Source organism: Electrophorus electricus, chromosome 2, assembly GCF_041902795.1.
Source record: "Electrophorus electricus isolate QZ-2024a chromosome 2, ASM4190279v1, whole genome shotgun sequence".
Taxonomy (NCBI): domain Eukaryota; kingdom Metazoa; phylum Chordata; class Actinopteri; order Gymnotiformes; family Gymnotidae; genus Electrophorus; species Electrophorus electricus.
Genome location: NC_137498.1, coordinates 17,509,200 through 17,527,625, shown reverse-complemented (window position 1 = coordinate 17,527,625; position 18,426 = coordinate 17,509,200). Strand labels below are relative to the sequence as shown.

At 40.6% G+C, this 18,426-nt stretch overlaps 1 protein-coding gene and 1 long non-coding RNA gene across 2 annotated transcripts; both read left to right on the top strand.

Annotated features, from left to right (window-relative positions):
- The first annotated feature begins 403 nt into the window (after nt 1–403).
- Nucleotides 404–10,393, top strand: LOC118241878 (uncharacterized). The gene is made up of 9 exons (XM_081695507.1): nt 404–2,460; nt 2,857–3,171; nt 5,919–6,236; nt 7,672–7,773; nt 7,907–8,017; nt 8,130–8,197; nt 8,316–8,348; nt 9,663–9,728; nt 9,803–10,393. The coding sequence occupies exons 1-9, from the start codon at nt 2,415–2,417 to the stop codon at nt 9,914–9,916; spliced, it is 1,173 nt and encodes a 390-aa protein (XP_081551633.1). The 5' UTR covers nt 404–2,414; the 3' UTR covers nt 9,917–10,393.
- Nucleotides 10,394–16,152: 5,759 nt separating this feature from the next.
- LOC145660355 (uncharacterized) lies at nt 16,153–17,684 on the top strand. Its single transcript, XR_014126619.1, has 4 exons — nt 16,153–16,484; nt 17,066–17,179; nt 17,358–17,472; nt 17,618–17,684. It is a non-coding gene; the product is annotated as an uncharacterized LOC145660355 (long non-coding RNA).
- The last annotated feature ends 742 nt before the right edge of the window (nt 17,685–18,426 follow it).

Genomic DNA, 18,426 nt, shown 5'->3' with positions numbered 1-18,426 from the left:
GAGGCTTAAGCAGGATGCAGGGACGAGGCACGTTGAAACAGACATTTATTCATAGACTTAACACTTAGACGAAGCACGCAGGCTACGGTTTCACACACCGACAGAGGGAGGAGGGGCCTATCGGACTGCGACACCGAGACCAATGCTAAACGGTGAGGCAAAAGGACTGGACAACCCGCCACGGGCCAGCGCAAGGATAGCAGGGAGAAGGACCGGGACCAGGACGACGGGGATGGGCACAGACACAAAGGGGAACAAAGTGACCGGTACATTCAGCGTAACAGGGACAGGCACGGTGACGGGGACAGGCACATATTCAACAGTCCAGAAAAGGGGAAAGGAACCCCAGCCAGTCCCCCAGTCGTCGGCTGGGTTGGAGACCGACCTGCCTGGCGGGGGGGGGGGGGGGGGGGGATTGTTCTTCGCCGGCTTGGGTAGCGGCGGCTGTCCTGGTTTTGGCGCATGCTGTCGGGAAGCGCATCAGTCGTGTTGCCGGGTTCCGGTGTAGGCACTGGTGGTGCTGCCTTTTTGCCTCCACAAGGCGTAGGCGTAGGCGCATGCGCTCTGAGGCTCTTCGCCTTAGGGGGAGGAGCGCAGGTTTTGCGCAGCAAAACACCCCGGGTACCTCCGGCAGGTAAGCTTCTACCCCTGGCTACTCCCCACCGACCGTGGTCCCACCTGGCGGTGGGTTTTGTAACGGACTTACCTGTCTCAGAGGGCAACACCGCTATCCTGAGCATAGCTAACAGATTCTCGAAAATGATTCGTTTGGTGCCTTTAGCAGCCCTGCCCACCGTGCTAGAGACCGCCAGGTCTTCAGACAGTTCGGCCTACCTAAAGATATCGATTCGGACCGAGGCCCTCAGTTCACATTGCAGGTGTGGAAGGAACTGCTAGGTAGGCTTAACATCACGGTTAGCCTAATGTCCAGCTACCACTCTCAGGCTAATGGGCAGGTAGAATGGGGTTAACCAGGAACTAGGTAAGTTCCTGTGCCTCTACAGAAAACACCACCCAGGGACGTGGAGTACGTACCTCCCATGGGCGGAGTACGCACAGAATTCTCTGTAACACATGGGAACTGGTCTCACCCCGTTTGAGTGCGTGCTAGGCTACCAGCTGTCTCTCTACCCCTGGAATGCCCCCGTGTCAGACCAGCCGGCAGTGGAGAGATGGTGCGGGGAGAGCGGACCTGGGAGGAGACGCACCGAAGACCGAGTAAGGCGATCGCTGCCTACAAGAGGAAGGCGGACAGAAAACAGGGAAAGACCCCGCAATACACTATTGGACAGAAGGTGTGGTTCTCAACCAAGGACGGCCGCGCTGGTGCCACAGGCAAGCTCAAAGCGAGGTATGAGGGCCCGTAATCCATTACTGACCGGGTCAACGAGGTGACCTACAGGGTTGGCCTGACGGGGAGCTTCCTGGGCCTTTCATCTGTCAGCGCTGAAGCCCGTGAAGGAGGGTCCCCTTGCCGAGGAGGAGGGTTCCTCGGGAGACCCTCCCCCACCCCGGAGATGGAAGATGACGCGGCATATAGATTAGGGGTTCTGCTGGACTCCTGTAGGAGAGGGAGGGGCATCCAGTACCTCATTTCATAGGCTGCACCCGCTGAAGCCCGCCCCGAGTCGGAGGGGCCGGCCGCGTTTCAGGGGCCAGGCGGGGTCTTTGGCGGGGGTTCTGTCACAGTAGACGGGTCCCCTACCGGGAGGGACACATCCCCTCTAGAACAGGACCGTATCACTTGCCTCCCCCCCTCGCAATCACCTGTCTTCTGACGGGAGACACCTGCTGCTCATTATCACCTCACACCATTTATATTCCTACAGGTTCGGAGGGACAGCGCTGCGCATTAGCGGACAGGACCACAAGCGTCTGTTGGTGCAGCGCTGCTCCGACCCAGGAGATTACCTAGACTCGTCATTGCTTTGTTACAAGACCATGGAAAATAAAGAACATATTCGTTCGACTTCGCCTTTCACGTCCTCTGTGCTGCCTACATCACACATGGGTGCATTTCTTTGCATGCACTTGCAGTTTGATTATGTAGTACATCATGTGCTGAGAGAGAAGAAAGAGGAAGGACGTGATGACACTCTGAAGACACTTTTGTGCTCATATGTAAGAGAAAGAGAGAAGAATAGGAAGAAGTTTTTCTGCATGTGATCAGACTTCCTCTCTGCTGTGTGGACATTATGGAGTGGTCCCTTTCAGTGGAGTTCTTCTGAGAGAGTTCTAGAGTTCCAGATCATAGTAGTGTGGAGATTCTCACAGGTAAACTGTAGTTCTGAAGACTGAACCACAGAAGCACTGAAGCTCTGTAGTGTGTACAGCTGTCAGAGCACTCAGTAAACTAGTTCTGTTAAGATGTGTAGCGTTGTTTCTGCTGTAGTGTGTAGTGGAATTCAGTAAGAATGCAGGTGTGTGTTTATTTGCTACTTGTACTTCATATTACTGAAGGTGAGTGTTTCATTTTCTCTGCTACTGTACTTGGATTTACAGATACACTGAATGATATAAATTGGTGGAACATAACTTGCTTAGTTGCTCATCAAACCTACATTTCTATGGCATTTAGCTGACACTTATGCAAAGTGACTTACAGTTATATCAGAGCAAGAAACTTGAACCCCTCTCTTTAACATTTATGTGAGAAAACATTATTGTGGTTCTGGGAGACTGGATCTGCAGCAATTTAGTATATAATATATAATAATAACAATTAAGTATGTCATATTTAATAATAATTATGTCATATATAATAATGAAATATGCCATATATAATAATAACCATTTTACATGTACATGTGCAGCCATGTTTAATAGTGAAGGCCTTTATCTCGTGTGTTTCTGCAGGCTGCAGTTTGGCAGAGAATCAGAAGACAGACGACGTCACTGCATACACAGGAGACTCAGTACTGCTGCCCTGCTCCTGTACTGACCCACATGCCAAACCTGAGAGTTTCACCTGGAGGAAACACAACACAAACAGAAACTCATGGGACGTGATCACCAGTGAGAGTGAACAGTACAGAAACAGAGTTCAGCTGGGTACTGCTCACTCTCCAGGAAATCTCTCTCTACTCATATCACACCTGACTGAAGAGGATAAGGGATACTACAGGTGTTATCTTAACCAGTACTATAAAGACATCAGACTCACTATTAAAGGTAAAACACTGTTTTTGATCCAAATCCAACTGCAAATGATAAATCCAGCTTTAAGGTTTTCTTATGTATCCACACTAGCAAAGTCTTGGTTGTCTGAGTTACTTGTAGACTTTCTGCTGTCATATTTGTTGTTGTGCTGTCATCTGTGCACATTACCAGTAACGTTTAGTTCAGTGATGGTCAAATACTCCTTTAATTTTAACAAATATCTTGTGCAGTTCAAGTAAGAATTTCTCAGGTTTTTAACACACATGCTTCTTTGTTTTGGTTTTTCTGTTCCGACCCCTCGTTTGGTTTTCCTGTCACTGTTTTCATCTTTGTCTAGTTTGCATTCGTTAGTCTTTATATAAATATCCCTTGTTTTATCGTCTTGGCTGTGGGTCTTTGAATGTGCGCTCTCTCGTCCTCCCGTGAGTTTATTGTTGTTTGGTAACGTTATTAGCCTGCTCGTTATTCTAGTGTTTACTGTTTATCTTCTTTCTTGGTAATGTGCAGACGAAGTCCTGTGAAGCGTTTGAGGTTCTTCCTTATTGTACTGCTAAAGGATTCGAAGCTTTGGAGCATTGAAATCTGGTGACAAAACAGCGACACCTGGTGCTTTTCAGAAATGATAGCAGCTATAGATTCAAAACTGCGCAGCACTATAAACAATACAACACTCCACCGCCTTCATATGCCATTAAAAAATTGATGATCAGTAATGATGTTTAGTAATTAAATTCTGCAATAATTTGTGTAAAATCATTGTTTCCCTTTTATGTAAAAACAACAGGTTGGCGTTATGAAACGTTTACTCTCACTATTGACTTCTATAATTAGCACATTTCCAATTTTTTAGTAAAGAGATAAGCTTCCACGTTATAGGACAGTGCCAAACTTATGATACAGTCTCACCCTCATCCTGTGCTTCAGTGACGTCTGAAGCTTCGACCATCATTAGTCACGTGTTGTTAGTAACTTTAGTGGTAATATTAATGGTAATATTAACTTTAGTGGTAATAGTAACTGATACAAGCTTTGGTACACTGTGTGATACGAGCTTCGATGCCTTAGTATCAAATGTTCCATCACAATTTTATTGTTTCTGCACAGTTCCTGTATCGTTTTTCTCCCTTTTTGGTGTTCCATTTAGTCAGTGTTTAGTTTGCACCATTTTGTTAATTTTGCCGTTGTGTCCAGCTGTTTTGCAAATAAAGAACTTTCGTTTACACATGTGCATCAAGTCCTGTCTGCCTCCGCATTACATTATCGTTCTGAAAACTGCACAGTGTGCAGATCATTAATGTAGGTGGAGCAGCTGGATCAAAATCACTAATGTGTTCTTATTTTAGATTTTTGATTTAAAACTTCTAAAATAAGAAGCAAGGCTTTGCTATGACAAGTTTCAAATGGGCATAAACAAACAGTCATAAAAGTTGATTTAGTCAATGTTGATGTTAGCTTGACATTACAAGTGACATATTTGGAGCTTCTGTTACTGTAATTATTTACCCCTGTCCCACTTACCTACAACCAAAGGCAGAGGTGCAGGCAAAGGTTTAATGCACATAAAACTACAAAATGTATCTGATTCCAAATTATGCCTGTAATTACAATTTATATTCTGAAGAGAATGAGAATACTCTACTGCATTGTCTAGCATGTGTTATGAGAATATGCATAACCACCTTTCTAAAATTCCTGTCTTAATACATCCTGCTTTGTCAGCGGTTCAGCCAGCCTAACATAGGGTTTGATCTACTAAACGTATAGTGCAGAGATTGGATACTTTACAGGAAACTGGTGTCAGCACTCTAAATATATAGAAAAATATAGCTGGTTCTTCACTCAGCCTCAATCTACCAGTGTAGAGAATTTTGACTACACCTTTGGATTTCCCCTCTCTTAATAAATTGCAGGATCTGCAGGATCTGCAGTTCTACTTCTGTCTGTTTCTAGTTACATCTTCTGTTTGTATGTGTATTTCATGCCTGTAGTTAATGACTCTTGTCTTCTGTCCTGTTTAGGTTCTAGTCAGTTATATACCCATATTACACACAACTTGTTTAGTTTCCTTATTTAGTTACTACTGTTCTCATTTGCTCTAGAGAGAGGGGGAGAAAGAGAAAGAGGGAGAGAGAGGGGGAGAGAAAGAAAGGGAGTGAGAGAGAGAAGGAGGGAGGGAGAGAGAGGGGAAGAAGGAGAGAGAAAAGGAGGGAGGGGAGGAAGGCAGAGAGGGAGGGAGGGAGAGAGAGAGAAAGGAAGAAATAGAGAGAGAATGAGGGATGGAGAGAGAAGGAGAGAAGGAGGGAGGGAGGGAGCGAGGGTGGGCAGAGGGGGAGAGAGAGAAGGAGGGAGGGAGAGAGACAATATATAATCAATATAATCAAACATTTACATCTTATAATTTGATGGTCATGCATCCATCATACCAACATCTATTGGGAAATCTCTTAGTGATTTCCAGTACCATCATCAGTTGGCTGGTACCATCAGTACCATCAGGTGACTGGACCTGGAGCAATTAAGTATGTCATATATAATAGTTAAGTATGTCATATATAATAATAATGGAGTATGTGATATATAATAATAATTAAGTATGTCATATATAATAATAATAATGGAGTATGTGATATATAATAATAATTAAGTATGTCATATATAATAATAATAACGGAGTATGTCATGTGTAATAATAACCATTTTACATGTACATGTGCGGCCATGTTTAATAGTGAAGGCCTTTATCCCGTGTGTTTCTGCAGGCTGCAGTTTGTCAGAGAATCAGAAGACAGACGACATCACTGCATACACAGGAGACTCAGTACTGCTGCCCTGCTCCTGTACTGAACCACACGCCAAACCTGAGAATATTACCTGGCAGAAATACAACACAAGAAGACAAACATGGGATGTGATCACCAGTGAGAGTGAACAGTACAGAAACAGAGATCAGCTGGGTACTGCTCACTCTCCAGGAAATCTCTCTCTACTCATATCACACCTGACTGAGGAGCATAAGGGAGACTACAGGTGTTATCTTACAAACCAGAAATATAAAGACATCAGACTCACCATTAAAGGTAAAACACTGTTTTTGATCCAAATCCAACTGCAAATGATAAATCCAGCTTTAAGGTTTTCTTATGTATCCACACTAGCAAAGTCTTGGTTGTCTGAGTTACTTGTAGACTTTCTGCTGTCATATTTGTTGTTGTGCTGTCATCTGCACATTACCAGTAGCGTTTAGTTCAGTGATGGTCAAATACTCCTCTTGTACTTTAAAAATACTTGACTGGGATTTAAATCATGACTTAATCTTCTGGAAACAATCCATAATGTCACTGACCCTCATTTTGACTTTCATGTTATTTCTAAAGTGCATAGGTGGACTATGACAGTATCAATAAACTGCCAGTGTAAAATTATTTCCCAGCCACACTACATCGTATACACCCAAAGTGACAGAAATGTCATGTTTTTGATTCATTGCTTAGTACTAGATGTGTTCAGTTGTCCAAAGAACTATTTTATCTATTTTACCTCATATTGACATTTTGATTAAATTGTCATGTGTCCTAACTATGACCATCCAGTAAGTAGGAACCGTGTGAACTGAAACCTCAAACTACTGTGGTTGGGGAAATACTGCTTTGCACTGGCACTTTGATATTGTCATAGTCAGGACATACAATTTTGATGTAAAATGTTTTACTTCACAATACTTCACAAAATGACAGAAATCCACTGTTTTTGACTTATCACCTTGTACAAGATGTGCTCCCAGTTGTCCAAATACATGTTTTACCTAAAAATTTTATTTTTTTATACACTTTCATGAGTCCAAAATCATGTCTCCTAAGAAAGTACCAGCATAAAACTGTTTCTCAGTCACACTAGTTTGACAAAGGCTATACCCAAAATGATAGAAGTGATCTGTTTTTGGTTCCTTACCTAGTACTAGATGTTTTCCCAATTGTCCAAAGACACATTTTACCTGAAAATGGCATTTTTCTTCATGTGTCCTGACTATGACACTGTCAATAAAGTAATAAACTGTATTTCCCAACCACAGAAGTCTAATTACAGGCTATATACCTAAATTGACAGCTTTTTGATCAACATATAAAACAAATGTAAAATATATATTTTAAATACTTTTAATACTTCATTGGGAATTTTATTTTGACATAGTTTGATTTGTTTTGTGGCCGTATCACGATGCTCAAGAGGGATAATTCCATTTCATTAGTGCTAACTCTAATATAACATCATTACTTGGAAAGTCAAGGCTTCATTATAATTAGATTTAAACAACTTTTAAACATGCACTGATGAGCTTGTTCACCTGCCCCCCAGTCAGGCACAATCACATGTCTACTAGTGTCACGAATGTAAACCACCCTGAATGTTCCTATACACATTTATAATGGGTCAGTACTGTAGCTAAACTTGCAAACACAAGTAGTACTAAAGCAGTACACCATCTTATGCTAACAAACACATCTCCCTCTCCAGGAATCTCAACAACAGAATTTACATCAAGATTTGATGTCAAAACAAGTGCAAAGGCTCCAGCTGATGCTTCCACTACTGACAGTGCAAAGACTCTGACTGACGGTAACATGTATTTACTGCATATCAACATGGTCTCCTAATATCTTAAAAAGCAATTAAAATGCATGCTGTGTAAAAACACAAACACTAACACGCACACAAATACACATAACATTTGTATAACGTTTGCCTTCAGATGTCCAAAACCCTGCTGGTGATCGATTATATATCCTCATGACTACTGCTGTGGGAGCTGTCCTCCTCCTGCTGCTGGGTCTCGTAGGGGTCTTGTGCTGGAGATACAAAGGTACACATACACATACACACACACACACACACACACACACGCACACGCACACACACACACACATATGCATGCATACAAGTTGTGGGTCACATTGCCTGTTTTTCTAATGTAGTCCAGAGACATGGACAAACGAGGCTAAGAAAGGGGCAAACAGAAGAGAAGAGAGAGCAGGAGACACAGGTGAATGCTCACATACCATCCACTGTAACATAAGAAAAACAACCTCCACATCATTACTGGCACACATCCTTCAAGGTCAAATCTTCCATGGTGTGTGTGTGTGTGTGTGTGTTTACAGGATTGTTCTGCTGTGCTTTGTTCACCTGTTCAGGTGAGTGCTACTTTGTATCTGAATACTGAGGGGGGTTCAGATGATACAATACAATATAGTTAAAATAAAGGATCACATATATCACATACAGCACTTTTTTAATGTTTCTTTTTGTTTGTTTGTTTGTTTTTTTTAATAAGGAAAACCATCTTTGGGAAACACAGGTTGTGAAGTTCAGGTTTTGTTGAAGCAGTACCAAATACCTGAGCAGTTTTATACAGATAGTGTGTGGGGTTCCCTAGTTGTGTGGGGTCCATGTTGAGTTTCTGATACAAAGCAGCTCTTGATACACTGATGAACATTTTTGATGATGGCTGTTGTGATCTCTAGTTTGAAATCAGTGGAGATGGTGGTGTGTAGGAAGCTCAGACTCCACATCACTTACTGTACTGAGTTACAAAGGGAGATGGACAGTTGTCTTATTTCAGAAATATATCATCCATCTCTACTGCTTTTTGCATGTTGACCTCCAAGTTGTTTTCAGTGCACCACAAAGCCAGACGAGCCACTTGACTCCACTAGCAGTCCCGTCAGTGTTGCTAACGAGTCCTGTTAGGGTCATTTGCTTGATGATAGCTGGAGATGCACTTGTTGGTGTAGCATCAGAAGAGGAGGACTGAGAGTGTCCAGCCTTGAGGAACCCCAGTGCTGATGGATAGGGGCTCTGACAGATAAGGTTCCAGGCACACAAGCTACTTTCTATCTGACAGGTAGTTGAAAATACCCTGACAGACACAGGGTTCCACTCTCAGTTGTGTTGAAAGCAGAGCTGAAGTCTACAAACATGACTCTGTCATAGGATCCTAGAAGGTCCAGATGAGTACAGACATAGTGTTGATTGTGACTGTGCATAGTGCAGATTGCTCTGTAAAACTATATCAGTCCAAGGAAGTGGGAGTGATAGACTTGACGTAAGACAGAACCAGCTTCTCGAAGCATTTCATGACTACTGATGTTAAAGCGTCTGACCTGTAGGTATTAAGGCGGGTTATATTGTCCTTCTTTGGACAAGGATTATTTACCACTAAATTCTACCTGTGTTTCACTTCACCTGTGCCCTTATGGAGCACAGCTCTTATCACTGCATTCATATGAAAACGGAGACATCTTCTGGACATGTACCAGTGATTTCACACCACATATAGGATATTGTTGTTGCTCTTTGCATGATGGTCACAGGTGCATAAAGGTTATTGGTGCATTTCAATTGTGCATTTGTGTGCATGTATAGACTCCTATATACAGTATTTTTGTGAAAGTGTGTTTTAGTGTTTACACAAGTTTGTCTAATTTCCCATTTCTGTGTTTCTACAGGAAGATTCAAGTGTCCTAAATGCAATTGTAAATCCAGAAGTGAAATGCAAAACAGCAAAAGAACAGGTGTGCATCATACTGAATGTGTGTTTTGTAAACATGTGTGTTATGTAATAATTGTTAATGTGTTATTCCTACAGGATGATGTCACTTACTCCACTCTAGTATACAGTCAGAAAACCAAACCAGCGTCCACTCCAATGGATAATGCAGATTATACAGAATATGCCAGCATCAAATTAAATTCAAATTAAGCACACACACACACACACACACACACACACAAATGCAATCAAGCAAATGGACAAAAAACAAACATACAAAAACATGTATGGTAGCCATTAAATATCAAGTATTTTATTTGTTTCATCACTGTAAATGCCTCATTAGGGGTTAATCGGCTGAAAGGTAATTTTAATACTGTGAATTGTTAGCTTTTTTGCATGTAATTTATTTAGTGGTAGTGCTTTTGGCTTTAATGAAATAAAAAATGATGTGTAAATGTTCACGGTACGGCCCCTCCTCCCAGATGTGTGTGTGTGTGTGTGTGTGTGTTCATGCATATGGCCATGCCCTCCCCGTGTTTCACGCCTGCTCCTTGTTTTGTGTCGTTACTGTGCGTGTATATAACTTTACTGTTTAGTAGTGTATGTTGTCGGTGATTGACCATGTATTAGCCTATGTGCTACATTGTCTGTTGTCTGGTGTTAATAAACGTAACTTTTGTCGGCTCGTTCATGCGTCCTGCCTAGCCTCCTACCTAGAGTTGTATAGCCTGCACTGTATAGTTGAACAACTGTTCAATTAATTTTTATTTTGGTTCAATTAAAATTCAGTTATATTACATTGTAAAGCTATAAATGAGACACTGCAGTTCCTGAGGCGTTTTAATAAAACTATAAATGAGTACACTGCAACTTAACAGAAAATAAGACAAATTCAAAATAAATGTCAACAAGCAACACTTGGAATATATATATATATATATATATATATATATATATATATATATATATATATATAGTTGTGTTTGAAATAATAGCAGTCCAACATGACTAATCATATCAATCACTGTTTTTGGTAGAAATTATATTACTACATGGTAAATAATTTACCAGTAGGTGTAGCAGAGTCATAGAAAACCATCAGACCCAACATTCATGATATGCATGTTCCTGAGGTTGTGTAATTGAATAATTAATTGAAACGGGTGTGTTCAAAATAATAATGGAGTGGAGTTCAATTAGTGAGGTCATTCCTTCTGTCATTCCTTCTGTGAAAAAACAGATGTCAATCAGGTGGCCTTTATTTAAAGATGAAGCCAACACATGTACATGCATTTCTCTCTGAAAATCTGAGAAAAATGGGTCGTTCCAGACATTATTCAGAAGAACAGCGTACTTTGATTAAAACTTTGATTGGAGAGGGGAAAACATATAAAGAAGTGAAAATGATATAAAGAAAATGATAGGCTGCTCAGCTAAAATGATCCCCAATGCCCCAATTAAAATAGAAAACAAAACCAGAGAGATGTGGAAGAAAACGGAAGAATACCATTTGAATGGATTGAAGAATAGCCAGTATGGCAAAGACTCAGCCAATGATCAGCTCCAGGGTGATCAAAGACAGTCTGAAGTTACCTGTGAGTACTGTGACAATTAGAAGACGCCTGTGTGAAGCTATTCTATCAGCAAGAAGCCCCCGCAAAGTCCCACTGTTAAAAAAAAGACGTGCTGAAGAGGTTACAATTTGCCAAAGAACACATGGACTGGCCTAAAGAGAAATGAAGAAACGTTTTGTGGACTGATGAAAGTAAGATTGTTCTTTTTGGATCCAAGAGCCGCAGACAGTTTGTCAGATGACCCCCAAACACTGAATTCCATCCACAGTACACTCTGAAGACAGTGAAGCATGGTGGTGCAGGCATCATGATATGGGGATGTTTCTCTTATTATGGTGTCGGGCCTATTTATCGCATACCAGGCATCATGGATCAGTTTGCATATATCAAAATACTTGAAGAGGTCATGTTGCCTTATGCTGAAGAGGAAATGCCCTTGAAATGGATGTTTCAACAAGACAACGACCCCAAACACACCAGTCAGCGAGCAGCATCTTGGTTTCAGACCAACAAAATTAAAGTTACGGAGTGGCCAGCCCAATCCCCGGACTTTAATCCGATAGAAAACTTGAGGGGGGACATCAAAACTTCTGTTTCTGAGGCAAAACCAAGAAATGGAGAGGAACTGTGGAAAGTTGTCAAAGCATCCTGGGCTGGAATACCTGTTTACAGCTGCCAGAAGTTGGTCGACTCCATGCAACACAGATGTGAAGCAGTTCTCAGAAACAGTAGTTATACAACTAAATATTAGTTTAGTGATGCACAACAATGCTAAATCCTAAAGATTTTTCAGTTTATACAGTAAATATTTGAGTTTGTGAAGAAAAAATGCTAAATGATTACACGACATCACTTATTTATTTGAATAGAAGAAGTCAGATGTTGCAACTCACCCCGACCTTGGGGAAGATCTCAGCCCAGATCAGGGACGGTTGCAGCATGTTACATATACATCATTTTTACGTTTGCTTTTTGCCTTATCGTAACTGATCCCTTGGCTGCAGGCTTCTCTCTTTTTTTAGGAAGTGGGAATAAGATTGGTGTGAGAGATGGTGAAGTCCAGGTCCAATGGCCCTGACTATATATGAGACTCTTCCCAGAATACTGAAGGGAACGCCTCAAAATACTGAAGGCCTCCTCCTCACTTTTGGTGTAGCCTACTGAAAACAAAGTGAACACAATGTGTGCTTTTATATGATTTATTCACTTAGTCACGTTATGCCACCCCCCGCACGCAGGTATAAGAAAATACTAATATTTTGTTTGTTGTGATGGCCCAAGTGCCACAAGGCAAGGCGCAGGAAGCACAGACGTCTCTTGACGAAGACATGCATTTATTAAATGAGCAGTAATGCCAACCTGAGCACGAACATAGACCGACAACCACTGCAGTGACAGATGTGTTTAAATACGTTCATAAATGATGCATGTACAAAGGGGCAGATGTGCTGGACTGAACTAACAGCACTTAGGGAGTCATTTTGGGTCCATCCCACTGGGCCGCCACATCTCTGTGACAACGGACCGAGCCAACTTAAGTAAGAATGATGACATTTTCACTTATAATGTGAGACTGTTAAGGAAGAAAGAGGACACACCAAATGACTTTTAAAAACTTATAAAACCCTACTGCCTCCCTATATTTGTTGTGTGTGTTGGGGATAGAAGTTTGTCAAAGCTTCATTTGAATACACTTCATCTCCACTGTAACTGTAGTTGTCAGAACATTCAGTAGACTGTATAGAAGAGTGTGTACGGTGTGTATCAGCAGTCCTGCTTTAGCTGTGTGTAGTGTGTGTGGAACTCAGTAAGAATGCAGGTGTGTGTTTATCTGCTCCTTGCTGCTGATGGTGAGTGTGACTTTCTCTCTACATCTGTAGATCATCAAATATCTACTCAGTAGCTACTTTATAAGAAACACTGGAAACATCTAATAGGAGTCCAGTTAGAGACGACATGTCATATATTTCTGATAACGTATAAGAGGCACTCCATGTTATCTGAACATATAAGGTAGAATTTGAACAATTACAATTTGCTGTTTAGACTGCCATCAGTCATAAAACCAAATCTTGAAATCAATGTATTATTGTGGTGCAGTTAAATCTCATGCATATCAGCTGCAGCACTCAGGCTGCTGCCCTGTTCCTGCACTGATATACACACCATACCTGAGAGCTTCACCTGGTATAAATACAACACAAACAGAAACACATGGGAAGTGATCTCCAGTGAGAGTGAACAGTACAGAAACAGAGTTCATACTTAGAACTGACCACACTTTTCTATTCTTGCAGAGGCTCCATATAAACCTGTAACTCTTACTCCAGTGGACACTGACACATCAAGTCCAACAGCTTCAACTAAACCTACTACAACAATGACATCTCCAAATGGTTAGAAGTTATTAATTTCATCAACTACTACTGATGGTAAGATTAATTTGTTTAATAGTATTCTCCAATCAACACCATAAATGATTCCCCACTAAATACTACTACTACTAACAATAATAATAGTAAGTGACATCAACAATTAATTTCTTAATGCAGGTCACTTCATATGGGATACTGTAAGGGTTGGCACCAGGCCAAGACCCCCTCCGGCCACCAGAGGGAGGCCTCAAGTCAACCACGCCACTAATCAGGTTTAACACCCAACAGCTGGGTTAGACCTTATAAAAACCCTGTGACCCCGTCATTCAGTGCTGGGTCTTTGCTAAAGTTTTGATCCAAGCTCCTAGCCACTAGCTTCAGGTATTGAAGTCTGTGAGCCCTTGTGCTACACCTCACTTCTTGTTTGTGAGGGTGTTTGTGTTTTTATGTGTCCCCTCCCCTCTCCAGTTTTCCATCTGGAGTCTGTCTCTCTCCCAAGGCTTCCCTTAGCCATTCAAGTTCCTCCCTGTTTTCTGGTTTTGTTTGGGAAGTTTTAGTCTGGTTTTCCTCAGTGCATTGGGGTTTCCATTTTTTCCTGTCATGTCCTTTGTTCTCCCTTTTTCCACGCTCGGCATGGTGTTTAGTTATTTACCTTTTGTTTTACCTGATCCAAGATCTAACTGTTCTGCACAGGGACCCACCATTGTTAAAAGCGTGGTTGCTTACCCAGTAGGCTATTGGTCTCATTACTTAGGTGACCTGGATTCAAGCCTGCCTTACAGATGTGTTCTTGAACTGCTTTACAGATGATCTTTCCTACAAAGGGCCATATTTATAGATACTTTAGGAATGTTTCCCAGCATTCATACCTGACTCTTCACTGCCTCCTACTTTTCAAACCCCTATTAATATGATCATTTCATATTCATTCATGTTGTGTTTATGGCCTGATTATATATAATCTTGCATTCAGAATGTGATTGTTTGTGTTTATTTTTGATGAGGGGTGATGTTTGGTTGTTTGTTTGTTTGTTTTGTGTTGTTTTTTCATGGTGCTTTTATTACCCAGTTTGATTTGTTAAACTACCCTTCAGGAATTTCTGCTCAAGCTTACTGTGGCCTGCACAGTGTTGTATTCCCAGAGCTTGAAGAGCTGAAGACAGACCTGGTAGCTGTGAAAGAAACACACCACCTAATGGTGGCAGGTTATGGTGAGACTGATGAAGACACTGAAGAGCCATATGAGGATGTTGCCACGGATGCCTCAACAGATGATGAATTCTAGACTCCATCCTGTCCACTGCACTTACCACATTTATTTCAAATCTGTATGCCTATATAATACATGTAATGATGTTTTTTATCCTTGTCTCTTTGTAGCTAGGTTGTTTGGTTGGGTGTTCTTTATAAGATATAAGAAACATTTTTAAAATTATGCTAACCTTTTTTTCTTTTCAGCAGTAATTAACCTTTGTGAAGATGAGATTGAAACGTTGTGTTATAAAACACATATTGGAATAGCCACTGTAAAACCACGTGCAGGTTATTTTGGGGCTACAATCCTGCACTTTTAAAAAATATATTAAAAACAAACAAACATTTGAAGCAGTAATGAACGGAGCATTTAATTCTGTTTGTCTAGTTGTTCAGTTTCATAATATAAGCATATATTATGCAAGAACATGTTTGCATAACTGCTTAGCCTTAGTACTGAAACACCAGAGTAAAGATAAGTCTTGTTTTGTTGAACGTTGTATTGTGACCATTAAGCCTAATTTTCAGTTAAAATGGTATAATTTCTTAAGGTTTTATTATTATTGTTGTTGTTTAGGTTGCATTTTGATCCTTAATGAGTGTTCAAATGACTTTGGATTATAACGAACACAGAGCGAGTGAATTGTACCTATGTGGAATGATTACTAATTAATTAATTAATATATAGTTTACATGTATAGGTTATATTTACTTTATTTAGATTTTTTAATCTGAGCCTGATAACAAAATGATAGCATAAAGAGGGGGAAATTATTTTAAAATGTGATTTATAATATGAGACTATAATGTCATTTCAGCTGCACTTCTGTCATTGTTCTAAACAACCACTGAACAGAATTTAGCGCTCGATTATGTCATAATGTGTGTCATTCTATTTCTGACCCCAGATCAGTTTATTGAGTGGATTTGCCGATGACGATCATTTTAGACAAAACATCAACAGAGACTACAAACAATTCTTCACGCATAAGAGGTACTGAGAAACGAAAACAAAACGTAAGTAGAATTTAGTTTTATCTACAAAGGCAGTTTTTTTCCCAAATTAGAAATTAAATATTTGATAAGGGAATCGTATTATAAACAAGTAGCCAATATGCGAATTTAAAATGAGAACACACATTTTAATGATGGAGAACTTTTGACTGAACGGAGAACTAATTAGCGGGCTGATAGTGAGCTCCCCGCCCCACTAGTCACGTGGTACGGCCCGCCGCCTGCAGTGGGAGTTCATGGTCTTGTGTGAAACCACGACTATGTAGTCACACACACCTGCACCGGGTTATTCTCCTAATGTCTGTGTGTGTTTAAACCCCGGTTGGTGTGTGTATCCCTGTCGGATTGTGTTCGCTAATGTTCACGTACGTGGTGCATTTTATGGTTTGTAAGCTGTGTTCAACGTTGCTCATGTTCATCTTGCCTGTTTCGTGTGAGCGCCACTGTGTTCGTTATTCGTGTTCGTCTAATAAACGTCTGTCTACGTCAAGCGAGTTTGTGGGAGTTTGTGGGACCTGCGGCACTCGGACCGCACAAATATTTTCAAATGCGGAATAAGTGAGTAGAGAGTGAACTAACAAAAGGAAACCTTGATAAATAAAAGGGGACGTAGCTGAAAATATTCGGGTAACCGAACTCCATTAGATGAAATGCGTTGACTGAGACAAGGGAAAGTGACTTATGGGCTTGTTTTAGAAAAGCCTCTGCAAGACCACGAGTGTGGCCATTATGCACTGTCGCACAACAGACAACCTTTGTTTCACATTTATTACCATTTGTAGAAGAAATTGAGCTACGGGTGGCCATTTGTTCTGTTACACAGTAACTGTATATACATATTTAAAGTCTACAGGCTCTGATTTTTCATTTCCATATAAAGATATGAAACTGGGGTACAAAGGTAATCCTGTGCACAAATGCATGTAAAATAAGCCTTGTTTTGTAGAAAACTGTTGTAATCAAAGCCTAATTTTCATTTCAAATTTAATTACTTCTTAGGAATAAATGTTTAATTCTTAAAAATTAAAGTTTTTTTTTTAAATGTCCAAAAACACATGCAAACTGTTACAACTTTTTAAAAGAAAGTAAACAGCTTTATTATCGTTCAGTACAATAGAGCTTTCTTCTGCCCTTTCTAGATGCCAAGGGACAACTTAATTACTAATATTATTACCAGAAGACACAAGAGTCATAGAGACCCTGCTCCCATTGCTTGGTTTAAGCAACATTACTGTGCCAATCTGGGAGAAAGTGTAAGTGTCTACATCTTTTTAATGCATCCAGTTTTATTTATTTTGCCTTCACATTTCCCTGACTTGTACACATGGCAATCCAAAAATATGCTGTCCATTAGTGGAGTTTCCACTGCCCAGGTGGATGATTAATTTCCTTTACAATTCATCACTGATTATTTCTCATTTCTCACCCAAGAAACAGGAGGACTGTAAGGAGGTTTGTACCATCCGGAGCAGAACTGCTGAACACATTATGATCACAGAGTCAACGGGAGAGATTTGCTATTTGGACCACAGCGCCCATGTAGAAGGTGCAGATGTACTTTCTTGCATAAATCTAGCTTTTCATTAAGAACACACAGTAGGACATGATGTTTGTTCACTTTAAATATGTGCCTGTACTTTATTATGTAATTGCATTTTTATTGATTTTTTTGGGAAAAAAAACATCTGTAGATGTAAGAGAGGATCTGGGTGGAGTAGGGGAATCTATTACAGAGGCAGTTAAAGTGGAGAACACCCCAGCTGGTGAGTAGCATCAAAGCACCACATCAATAATCAGAGTTTACATACATCCACTCCATGGACACCAGTTTAAAAATTCTACTTTTATTTCAAATATAAAGGCTCAGAATGCAAGAAGTTGAAGAGAGTACGCATCTTCTCCAGACGAGCATGGCAGGCTATAAAAAGCACCTTGTCCTGTGCCAAGTGCTCCAACAAAATTAGCCCTACTCTTTAACTTTTCCCAGCTCTTTTTACCAATTTATTTTGTATTTCTTTTTTCCCTTCATTTTCCCCAACCTGTCTTTTCATTTTCTGAAATAACATCTTTTGACTTTTTGATTTATTTTTAATTAATAAACTTTACTTCATGCAAAGATATAGTCTGTTTGCATTCTGGACCGTTTAATCATATTTTTCATTCTAAGACCAGCCAGGTTATGATTCTAATTCAGCCAAATAAATCTTGAATGATTCAACTCACTTTAATAACATTTTTAGATTATCACATATATGTACAGTTTCATGTCACTCACCTTTTGTGAGAGTAAGTACAGTAAAGAGAAAACACAAACTGAGCATCCTTGTCTCTATGGAAACACCACTGCCCTCCCAGCACACACTGACAACTCTACACCTAGATCTCCACTACCACTGTGGACATACACTGACTCCAGAACTCTCACAGCATTACTTCAGTACTCCAGACCCTAATGTCCACCCAGCAGAGAGGAACTGGGAACAAATGAACTTGGCCAGAG